This window comes from Chenopodium quinoa, unplaced genomic scaffold (assembly GCF_001683475.1).
Source record: "Chenopodium quinoa cultivar QQ74 unplaced genomic scaffold, ASM168347v1, whole genome shotgun sequence".
NCBI lineage: Eukaryota > Viridiplantae > Streptophyta > Magnoliopsida > Caryophyllales > Amaranthaceae > Chenopodium > Chenopodium quinoa.
This window is the reverse complement of record NW_018745413.1, coordinates 5,044,725-5,057,767: the sequence shown is the minus strand read 5'-3', so window position 1 is coordinate 5,057,767 and position 13,043 is coordinate 5,044,725. Positions and strand designations below refer to the sequence as shown.

General features: G+C 31.4%; 1 protein-coding gene across 1 annotated transcript; it reads right to left on the bottom strand.

The window, feature by feature from the left end:
• Positions 1–5,291: 5,291 nt before the first annotated feature.
• On the bottom strand, positions 5,292–11,990 carry LOC110713486 (probable cyclic nucleotide-gated ion channel 16). Its single transcript, XM_021891930.1, is given in 6 exon segments — positions 5,292–6,080; positions 6,533–6,769; positions 8,310–8,421; positions 9,763–10,073; positions 10,937–11,149; positions 11,344–11,990. Coding segments are annotated over 6 exon segments (2,121 nt in total). The 5' UTR covers positions 11,803–11,990.
• Between the last annotated feature and the right edge of the window lie 1,053 nt (positions 11,991–13,043).

Below are 13,043 nucleotides of genomic sequence, written 5' to 3'. Positions count from 1 at the left end.
AACCGTCGCAGCAACACCACCGCCTCTATCCGGCGTCGTGAGTATCTCAAGGTCTCTGCAACAACAACACCGCGAAAAAAAAACCCACCGTCGCGAGAATTTAAGGTTTTTTTTGTAGATCTAGTTTTAACTTAAACTAAATTTTAGATCTTGTTTTAATTTTGATTAAATTTTAGATCTTGTTTTATTTTTGAACATTTATGATTATACTTAATTATTTATGTAAATGTTAGTTTATGAATTATTAAATAATTGTAATTATCATAGTTAATTGTCGTTTTTTCTTTTTATTGAAATTCCAATCAAATATGTGGATTTTTTGTGGTTTTTTTTCGCTTTTTTGTATTATTATTTTTAAATATTATTGTTTATTATTTTGGTGTTGTGGGTGGATTATAGTGGTGTTTTGAGGTGGTGTGTGGTGGTAGGGCGTGTTATGGTGAAGTGCAGATGTGGGGCTGGTGGCGGTGGTGCCACCAGATTTTTTTTAATTTTTCTTAATGCATATTTCGACGGAAATTCCGTCGTAACTTTCCGAGGACAGGTAATTCCGTCGGAAATTTACGACGGATTTTTCCGGACCAGAAAACCTCTCTCGACAGACTGATTTCCGTCGTAATTTCCGTCGGAAAGGTGGTTTTGACGGAAATTCCGTCGAAAAAGGTCCTATTTCCTACGAATTGTTTTCCGAGAACCGCTTCCGACGTAATTCCGTCGAAAATGGGTTTCTGACTGAAAACGAGGTGTTTCCGACGGAATCTTTCCGTCGGAATTTAGCTGTTTTCTAGTAGTGTAATACCCCTTTGTTGAATATAAAAAGAAATGGAGGTAGTAATAAAATATAGGAATAATTGTCAAGAACCACCCACCTAATAGGTCATTTTGTCAACAACTACTCGTTTAAAATTTTTATCAAAAAAAAATACCCATTAAATTTAAAAAGTTTGAATAGCACTACCCATTTTGGTTCTCCGGCAAGTGTGGCCGAATTTTATTTTTTCCATTCAAAACTTAAGCCTAAACCTCGTATTAACAACCAAATCTCCTTTACAGCGTCTCACCCTAGAAGCACAAAATTTTTAATATTTCCCCAATTAAAGAAGGCGAAAGTAATTGTGATTTTAATTAAGAAATATGCAATTCTTCTAAATTGATGTTAAATTCACTTGTCTTGGTTTCTTAATTAAGTGATTCATCATTTCGTGTTTAAATTATGGAAGAAAAAATAAAAGTGAACCTCAGTCACTGGATTTTGTTGCCGGAAAACCAAAATGGGTAGTGCTAGTCAAACTTTTTAAATTTAGTGGGTAGATTTTTTGATAAAAAATTTAAACGAGTAGTTGTTGACAAAATAACCTATTAGACGGGTAGTTCCTGGCAATTTTTTCTGAAATATAATAATGAGTACATTCATGAATTCAACATTTTTGAAAACAAGTTAGGTGGTAAAATACCCCAAATCTCTCCCCTATTTCCTTATTAATTAATTTTGTGCTTTTCTACACAAAGCTCTTTACAGTATTATATTTGCAAAGCCTAACAAAGCTAAGGAACGTCAAAATCATGATGCCATTCTCAAGTGATTTCGGTAGGAAAATAAAAAAAAAATGATATCAATTAACAGGTTAGTAATTAGTTTTATGTTTCAATTTGCAATATTTTTTTCTAAAAATGCCGCAATCAACAAAATGAGTGCTTTCAATGATTTCATTTGGCAAATTTTCCTTATATATTTATATCTATGCTAATATATTAAAAGGCGTTACTAAAAACGTCTATGTGCCACGTAGACCACGCCACGTCACCTACTCAATTTCTCATTATGCCACATCATCACTACTCAATCAACTAGAATATTGCTTCATATAAAAAAATGATGATAAGGGGATAAGAACATCCAACCTTTTATAAGAAAGAAAGTTACTTAACCATCTAAGCCAACCATATGCTATGTTATAAACATGAAAATAAATGTATATAATTGATAATCACAAAGTCTAATTAAGATAGCAACCGGTGCAACGCCCGAGCTACACACTACTTGTTTATTAAAACAATGTTTATTCAACTTAGCTTCTTGTTTAATTTAGAAGCATCAAAGCCTCTAAATTTTTGCTTTCACGCACAAAGCCTTGATGCATATGTCTTATACCTTTTGTCGGTAATAAGTAATAGATTGGCCTATTTATGATTATTTGTACTTGATTTTCTGCCCTAACCCCCTTTCTTTCTTGTCATGCACCCTTTTCACCATATGAAGAAGTTCTCCTCACGATTATTAACATGTGAACCACACAAAGTAACAATTAAACAAAAAATTAACACATAGTGTAGGGAATATTTCAAGCATTGCCTCAAACTTGAACCCCACTGTGATCATATACTTAAGTATGGTGGCGTCCAAAGGGAAGGAAGCTAGAGCAAAAGAGTCGCCAACAAGTTTTAGGAACTTGTAAACCGTTCACAGGGTGAAGGTTACACCACTTAACGATCCAGGAGATCGTTAACTCTAATATGTCTGGAACCATGACTGGTGTTCGGAGATGAAGGTACAAATTCAATTTAAAAGAGATTAAACCTGCCCTAATAATAGGCATCTACTTTATTCTGCTCGTATTCATGTGCGCTTTCTGACTAACATGCAATCATTAGGTTAACCTTAAACATGTTTAATCTATGTTGGTTGAATATTAATACACAAATAAAACTATTATTGGCGATCACTTGAATCATAATCATATTAACCCTAAAAAAGTTTATTAATTATCTCATTAAGCGTGATTACAAGTACAAAATCCCTTTAAATACTCAATAATCATCATATATTATAACAATTATAATCATAATTAAAATAATCATATCAACGCTAAAGCATAATAATAGCAAGATCCTAGGCATGATACTAACAAGATTAATAACAAACCCTAACATGTCACTAAACATAAAAATCAAAGCTTTAGCCCTAACATGATACTAACATGCTATTAAGAAAGAAAATAAGAAGCATCATAGATTTCAAAATTGACATTATATTCTTTACCCTAGACATGATACTAGGAAGCAATAAAACATGCTAACATGATACTAGGAATCAAACTAACAATCTAAACATGATTTCTATATCAAAATATCAATTAAACAATTAAAGTACTTACTTGGATGCCTCGTATCTCTTTCTAATAACAAAATACACACGTTAGTAACTTCAAGGAAAATAATAAAATAAACAATTAAATTAAATAATTGAAATAGAGATTTGGGACCAAACCCTCTGAAATATCAAACATTTTACGTCTAGGGCGAAGGCAACTTCGAATTATGCTAGGTGTATCTATATCTTGTGAATGCGGAATTTTGTTTGTGAAAAGTTGGTTTAGAAAAGAGAGAGAGAGAGTATCAAGAATTTCTTGATGAGAGTTGGTGATTAAAAACGGAGGTTTTAGGAGGCTATTTATCACGAAAATTAGCCGGAATATGATAAAAAAGAATCAGAGTTCGAAAAGAATAAAACACGACGCTATCGCCACACAAGCCTTGCCGCAGCGACAGCCTGTGGTGCGGTGCTGCAAACAGTTTTTTCACACGTTTTCATATTTTGATAAAATTTAAGCGTACGAGGGGTAAAACTGTAATTTCATTTAAAACACTTCTTTTATTCTTATAAAATTCTTAAAACTCAATTATCAATGCTAATCACATTAGGATTCAAAAGAACCTTCTAGAAGATTCTAGAATACTATAATCAATCCTAATTGCATTAAGAATGATAAATCATAATAGGCCCTCCTCTAGATCATTGGGCCGCATATAAAGATTAAACCGGGCCATTTAGTAATTTGGCTATAACTTCCTCATTATTCATCGGAGTTGGGCTTATAATATATCGTTGGAAAGCTTTGTTCGAGCCCAATCCAACTACACTATTATTGGACCGTTGCTATAGATAAAACTAAACTGGATTGGCTATTTTTATAAAAATGGGTTTTCAAAAACAGAGAGAAAAAAGAAAACTAAAAACTAACCGCAACACTAGACTTTCCACACTTTCACTTCATTCGATTATGATTCGACGTGAAAGGTACTCATCGCTGGGTTTGGTTTTGGGGAGACACAAATGGGTTTCTACACATAGTATTGTGTAGAACGGACTCACGTGAGTCCGGTCATACAAACAGAAAAAAAATTAAAAAAAAAAGTTTGAGAAAAAAAATCGTAATTGTCAGAAATTAGATAATAATAGTAAGATATTAGATTATAAATATCAGATATTATATTATAAGTGTCAGAAATTAGATAATAATGGTCAGGTTTTAGATTATAATTATCAGGTTTTAGAAATATTTATCAGATATTAGGTCTTAATTATCAGAAATAAGATTATAATGCTTAGATATTAGATATTAAATATCAAAATTTATATTATAATTGTCACAAAATAGGTTATATATATATATATATATATATATATATATTTTTTTTTTTTTTTTTTTTATATATATATATATATATATATATATATATATATTAGGTTAGTTTTGCCAAAGCACATACCCTCCATTAAGATCTCTTCAAATTTCTTAAAATTGCAGGTTTTCTCGACAGAATAATATGATGAAGAATAGTCTTTTCTTTCGCAAGTTCATCCAATCTTCCAGACACCTATCACTACCGTCAAAGGTTGGCTCTTTTTATTTTTTTCCTAATTTGAAGGTATAACATAGCAAGTCCAATACCATTCAGTGCCCTTAATACTGCCACCTAATCATATCAATCAGAACTCAAAAGATTTATAACACTTATCAAGCAATTTGGTTATTAAAGTTGTCCATAAATAACAAAAATTCAAAAACTTTGTATGCAGGGTCACCGGCACCCTAAGATGGGTGGGGGAGGGTCGCCGGCACCGAGGGTTGGGAGGGAGAAGGTCGCCGGCACCCAAAAATAACAAAAATTCAAAAATTTTGTATGCAGGGTCACTGGCACCCAAGGATGGATGGGGGAGGGTCGCCGGCACCAAGGGTTGGGAGGGAGAAGGTCGCCGGCCGACGGTAGGGGCTGGGCAATGACAGTGGGTAGGAGGATGAAGTATGCATTATAAACCGGACTCACGTGAAATAAATAAACTCACACAAAACCTTCTCAAAAATTAAAAATGACATACCCCAATAGCACAGCTCAAAATAATCTTAGTTTGTCGAGACTACCTATAATAAACTGTATAGGCGAGAGGTAATTTAATAATTTTACCTCAGTATTAATCAATGATTGATAATTAATTAGTCTATAGTAGATTACATGAAATTTTGTCAAAAAAAGTCGGGATCTTCTGGCTTAAACATCTTAGGCATCTTTAGGTCATGATGAGAAGAAGTATCAACAATTTTCACCTTTTGATTTGCCCCTCTTTTAGTATTTGCAGCAAATTTAGAAGCTAGAATTGTAGCTTTAAATGGTTGTTGGTGTTTATTATTATCATCATCTTCATCATTGTGCTTAAAAATCAATGGGTCACCTTCACTATACATGATCTCATCCTCATTATTTTCGTCATCATCATCCATAATATAATAAAAGTAACTTTCATGTCTTGCCAAATCTTCAGCCAACTTCCTCTTTTGATGACGCCGCCAAGCAGCTTGTATAAAACATGCTCCCCATGTCCTCCATTGATGAGAATAGTACCTAAAAGAATGCTGAAGCTTTTTGCTTTGTAGACGCTTAAACTGAGTTGCTACATATTTAAGGTCGTCAGCTCGTAAGGAAAATGCTTCGACTTCAGTGATGGCTTTTACTTTTCTTGTTGAGGATGGAAGGTTTAGAGTTGTAGTAGTTGGTAATATAGCCCATGTTAATAACTCTTCACCGCAAAAGTCGCCTTGGCGAAGAGTAATAGAGTTAAAGAAACCCGACCGACCACCATATGTAGTGGAGCTTTCCAGTTGCCCTCTTATTATGAACATCATCTCCGAAACAGGATCTCCTTCTCGAGCTATGTACGTGTCTTTGGTGCTTAAGGACGGTATTAGACGTTCACATATAGCATCTAATAGTTGATCGTCCATTTGTGCAAAGAAAGGAACCTACAAAATGGAACATATGCCATTAAAAAAACTAATTATGTATACACACAGACCCAAAAAAAAAAAAAAAAAAAAAAAAAAAAAAAAAAAAAAAAGAAAAAGAAAAGAAAAAGAAAAAAAAAATGCAAATAGTAGTGATAGTTTGAGGTAGTTATATTTTTTTTAACTACCATCTCTTCTATGGCAATGACCATGACAGACAAACAAATTAAGACAATCTTCTTAATAAAAAAAATGGTTTAGTGAGATATACTTAGTATCTTATTGTATTGATCTCTAAGTTATTGCTAAGTTAATACAATATTTAATACTAGAGGAGTTTATTATCGAACTTAATCAAACTAGCCAATTTAATTATTTATTTTGACTAAATGCAAATTAAACCCACATAAAGAATAAATTTTGTATTAATTACCATATGAAAATGCAATACTTAAGAAAAAATAACTTACCCGGCGAACAAGACCCAAACATAAATGTTTTTGAATCTCTCGTCGAATATCTAAGGGCAATGATTGTAGAATAGACTCTTCATCAACTCCTCTTGTTGCAAGCCACTTATATTGAACAAATCGTCGGATTCGATCCCTTAGTTCCTCTGGAAGTTGTCTATGTTGCATCCATTCCTCTGTATCTCTTCTTTTTATCCTCCATTCTTCAATTCTGGTCATTATAGATTGAAGATAATTCTGCAATATGAGATCATATGATAATTCTAAGAAAAATAAAAGAACAATACAAGGTTAATTACTAAAAAAAAAAATTATAACATGAAATACTATTACTACTTAATACAAATTTCTCACTTAGCATTAAAAAAAATAAAAATAAATAAATAAATAAAAAAAGCCATGTTATTTTTATACATTTCTCAATATTTTAATTAATTTTGTTTTTTTTATAATGATAACAATTGTAGTAGATGTAAAATCAGTCAGAGCAACTCGATGTAAAAAATTTTGTCCACTTACAATTCCGTAGAAAGTTTCATCCCAAAAGCAATTGGTGATAAGTGTATTAACTCCAAACATCTAAATAGGAGAATTTCATCTAGTCGATACAAGCTCGTAAAAAGAGGTCAATCCAAATTTCTCTTCTCTCTTTAAATTGGAATAAGTCACATGTAAATCAGATAACAAACATTTCCGCCTCGATATTTGATTTTAACATTTGACCATTATTCTTCAATTACATTAAGAATATCTCTATCGGAAGCTTTTTATCATATTATTCTAATTGTTAATATTTTTATGAATTATCCTTATTGTCAATCTTTTTATTAATCTCTTTGTGTATTTAATTTAGCTAAACAACGAGAGATAGGAGTATAGTATTTTATTTTTATTCTAAAAATTATCTCATTTTCATCTTCTGCTAACCACTACGGGCCTATTCTCATTGACTAAACTCAGCTGAATTGAAATGAATATTTTATAAGAGAAGGAAATTAGGAGCTGAACTTAACTTAACTAAACTGAGCTAAACTGAACTGAACTGAACTGAACTGAATTTCAACGTAAGAGAACATACCCTACAATTAACTAATTAGGAAGGGCATATTATTTAAAATCCAACCATAATTAACGGAGACTATAATTTAAATAGAAGAGGGTAATAATTTTACTAATTATGAGCTTTTCCATTTCTCTCCTTAATTGCTTTCCTCCCTTCTTCCTTTCAATTAAAGACAAAAATTTACTTTCACCTCTCCCTAGGGGCGTATCCAGGGTTATAAATCTATTGAGGGTCAATCGGCCAACCCCTGTAGCTAGGCCTTGTGTACTAGACCTACTAGATTATAGTTTACTCACATTCACATACACATAATCCCCCCTCTCCAACGATTTATTTTCATCGTTTTTTCCTAGTACACTGTCTTCCAGACCTTTCTTATTCCCCTCTACTTAAGCTCGTTCATTCGAATTATCTTTTTATTTAATTCATCTGAGTTCATATAATTAAATCAATAACTTTACTACTTATATTTAATTAATTCAATCCTATTACAATAAGTATCTTGTTTCACTTTGTACATGTCTATATATGCATCTAAAAGAGAAAACACGGAGTATTATAGATCATTTACAAAAAAAAATCAATTTTTTTATATAACTAATGGTTAAACTTTGAGGTAAGCATTGATATGCACATTGAAATCTTACATTGGTAAATGTGCTTAAATGAACATTTCAAGTAATATGAAACAAAGAAGTAAGTACAATGTATTACCTGAACTTGACCAATTAAGTGCGAAAAAAGGAATAGACCCATCACACAAATAAAACTGCAAAATAGTGTTTCCTCAACGTAGGTGCTATTTTCTATATTTTGCCCATAAGAACTATGATAAAAAATATAAAAAATCAATAAATTATATGATAATATAACTTTAGATTAGCTCATAAAATACAAATTCAATTAATTACTTACAAAAACAAAAAGATTATTACTTACAAAATTGTCAAGTTTATCCTATGATGGTTTTTCAGCGTATTATAAACAATCAAGTATCCAAATATATGTACACACTCTAATCCTTTTTGTTCTTCTCACTTCACAAATAGTAAAGTTTAATAGTTCAAACAATTTAGAATTTTTTTCATTTATAGATATTTTCAAACAATTTTCCACTTAGTGAATATGTCGTAGGGATGTTAATGGGGCGGGTTAAGTAGGAGACCCCCCATCACCGCACTAGTGGGGCGGGGATGCATCTCGGTTTGGCGGGTGGTGGGGCAGGGATGGGGATAAAAAAACCATACCCGCCATAGGTGATGGGGGTGGAGTTTAAGTTGTACTCGCCCCATCCCTTCCCCGCCCCACCCGCCCAACTTCGTACTCGATCCATCCCCACCTCATAAGTCATACCCACATCTATATATCCTTAAAACAAAATTATAAACTTTTATGCTATTTTATAAAATAATTACATGAAATAAAATATTGATTATAATACTTTGTATTACTCTTATATTATAAACACAAACGTATGTAATATTAAGATTTTTTTTGGTAATCCGTATTAATTATGTAGGATTTTGTATTTAAGAAGTAGAAATCAGGTGGTTGGGTCTTGTTTGGGGATTAGGCGGGTCTTTGGTTGGGATTAGATGAGGGTAGATATCCAAGTGGGGGTGGAGCGGGGATGATTTTGGAGTTGTATCGGACGGGGTGGGAATGGGGATGAATATTGGATCCGCCGTGGGGATGAGGATAGGGATGGGAAGGCCAACATCTACCCCGCCCCGCCCCATTGACATCCCTAAATGTGTCGATTATATATTTATTTCTTTTCTCTTTTTTTCATACAAGTTTTCAAACAATTTTTCCCAAATGAATTTTTCCAAGCATGTTTCAATTTTTCATTAGCATCCTTTAATTTCTTCCTAATTGCCACTTTATTAATTACCTTGTCCATTTTTCCTATGTCACTTTTATAATTCTTTTATTCGTTTGAAAAGTGAGCCTATTTAATATAAAAATTAGAACTTTTACTACTCCCAACGCAAATAAGAAGAAAATGGAAGTGGAAAAGGAAAAAAAAAAAAGTAATAGTGTTATTTAAAGTTGTAGTGTTTTGTGGGTTTTTTTTTTTTTTTTAATGATGGTTATTCTCAAAAGTTGTCATTTAAATGGTAGTTGTTGGTAAAATTTCAGAAGTAAAACTAAGGGAAGAAAATACCTCAAGGTCTTCAACCCCCACCAAAGGCAATAGAAATAAGTTTGGGTGAAACCAGCAGAGACAACATCATCGGTTATAATTCGACCAAACATCCCAAAGGTGAATTTGTGATCTTTATTTCGAGGGTTACAATTCGTAAGAACATCAGATCTTTCTAACCATTTTTTTCGAGCTGGCAGGTTTTTGTTCTCTATATCAAAAAATGACGGTTTGCATGGAAATTTTCTTGAATTTCTTTGCCTTAAACATTCTATTGTCCAACAAGTATGTACTCGTTGTAGTGCCCATAAATACCATATGCCTCCTATCACCTGTGAATTGTCATGAAAAAAGGGATGTTGTATAAAAAAATTGCATGATGCCATTGTAAAGAAATACGTACTTATAAGATTATATGTTACTATCTCCGATTCGTTTTGTTGTTCCCATTTGTTATCTTAACATACACTATTTCTAAGATGAGATAATCTTCTAGTTTACTCTCAGTATATAAAATACAACAATTATGTTAGATCTTATTTGATTTGTTTCAATGAGTAGTTTATTATTATTAAATTGTAATTTTTTTTTTTTTACTAATATGGAACTATAGATTTGTATGGTTAAAGTAATACATTGACAAACGTCCACAATCAAAATAGAATTACATTTATGATTGCTAGAAGTACTTCGCTAACATTGCTATATATATAAATTCTATGTATGTCATTTAATTCTAATGACATATGTAATCTACCTTTCCGTAATTGAGTAAGTCGTTAACCAATTGACATAATTAGTGACTAAATTTTCTCCATATACTTCATATACTCCCTCCGTCCCTATTTTTTTTTGCCCTGTTACCAAAATATGGGTCAAACTTTGAAAAAACTTTGACCATAAATTCACAATGTTCTACAAAAGAAATTTAGTCAAGTGGGATCTTGTTTGATTCATCTCATTGTAAATTTAACTAATATCAACTTTTTATAATTTTTTTTGCGTATGAAAATGGAGATATAAACGTTCTAATACGTGTCTTGGAGACCGCACATAGTTAAATGGGGCATAATTAAAGGGACAGAGGGAGTATCATAAATAAATTATTAGCTACTAAAACTTTAATATTAATAATATGATATTCCTTTTAAAGCAATTAGTAAAAATTTGAAGAACAACAATTAGGGGTTCTTACATGGCCAGCCAATATAAAAAGAAGCATATTATAAACTGCTCCAGACCATGCATTTTTTGCTGCAATTCCTGTAGAGTTCACAATCTTTCGGTTCAACGGAATCATTACGAACAAACGAGGAATGAATTGAACAAGTACAATAAGAGCCACAGTGTGATTTGTATGAGCTTTAGTTCCACTTCTTAATGCCGGGACGATAAACCAAATCATTGTCTGTAATCAATATAATTAGTAAATATTTGTCCTCATTTTGCATTAGGTTATAAATATAATGTAGTGCAATTACAGTGTTATATAACAAAATTTTGATATTTATAAGATGTAACACATAATGACATGAACTATAAGCGAACTATAGCTATTGACACGAACTTCACATTATAAATGTAATTGTTCATGAATAATACCTGAGGTAAAGGAAGCATTGCAGCAACATCAATTATAAAATCGGACGTCAAATACCTAGCAGCAATAGCTTTAGGGTCCATAACAAGCTCCTTGCGTCCAAAAACTCTAGAATTTCTTGAAATAAAGGCAGTTCGAAATTTTAAGAAAATATGCACAAGGTAAAGGAAATCACAAATGGTTCTAATAAGAGTCACAATGATTAATAACTCGAAATTCGTGTTAAGACAAGCATAACCACATATTGTAGGAATATAGAAGTATAGAGGATCAAGAAATAGAGTAATTAGGCATGTAATTAAGAAGAGGTTATTCCAACTAGTAATGAATTCGCTACGAGGATCATGGATCTTTGTCCACCATTGAGGCTTTGACTTTTGTTGTTGTCGACGAAGAATTGAGAATGATGTAGGGAAATGGCGAATTTTGGAGGATGGTGCATAAAATTGAAAACTATGCATACTTTTTGTATCTGAAATTGAGTCTGTTAAATATTGGTTGAGGGAAAGAGAATTTTCTATTAATTCGATTGTGTAAGGGGGTAAAAGAAAAATATTGAGAAAGGATAAAAAAAATAAAGTTGAGAAGATGATTGTTTGAAGGAGGTTGAGAAGCTTACGGAGAGTTAAGGGATAAGCCAAATATTTCGCTTTTGATGTAAAAGAAGGGAAAAGTTGGTTAAGGAATTATCTAAAAGGAAAAAAAATATAGTAATTTTTTTTTATTCCACTTTTTTTTAATTCCACTTATATTCATTACATTTCAAGTAAAGAGAAAAAAAAATTGGAAATATTAATATTTAAGAAATTTATGACATGCGCTCTTCTACTACAAGTTCATAATAATTATGCATTCAATAAATGAAAATAATCCTCCTATAAATTGATAATCGGTAACTAATGTGTTATATATAAAGTAAAATAATGTTAAAATAGATCATGATTCAAAACTAAAAATCCAATTTTATAAATCTATGTACATGATTTTTTTTTTTTTTTATTATTGAACAAAACACATTGACAATCATTAAGTAGCTAGGAGCATTAACAATAAATATTTTAATTCCTCAATTTCTTCAACTATAATAGTGTAAGATTAGTTTATGTTAATTTTGTTTGAAAAGTAAGAAAAAAATATTTAAGTTAATTACTTCGTATATCAAAAACAAAACAAAAAAAAAAAAATAAAAAAAAATTGCAATATTATGATATTGTCATTAATGGCACGAGTAAGATTTAGATTGATCATTAATGAAAATATAAAGGTTTTAATTATATGTTCTCATTATAAAGTTTTGATTTTCACCACATTATATACATATAAATGATGTGGCAAACATTTATAAATATCATTTAGAACATGGAGACCTAATAGACCGCTACTTGTGTCCAATCCTACGTACTACTAAAAAAATTTAATGGTAAAATGAAAAAATTATTCAATTTTATATTTAAAAGAAATACAAAAATGACTAGTGATTTATATGAAACTATAAGAAAGTAGTGGGACACAGAGGAGAAAAAAAGGAAAACAGTTCACACACACATTTATTAGGCAATATTTAGTATGTAATTTCACGATGAATGTAGAGGAAAGAGAAAATGATCCACGTGAAATATTAAGTGAGTGAATAGTGATTTTTAAAATAAGTGTGGAAATGACAAAAACTTATAAATCACATAGGAGAGAACAAATGGTTAAA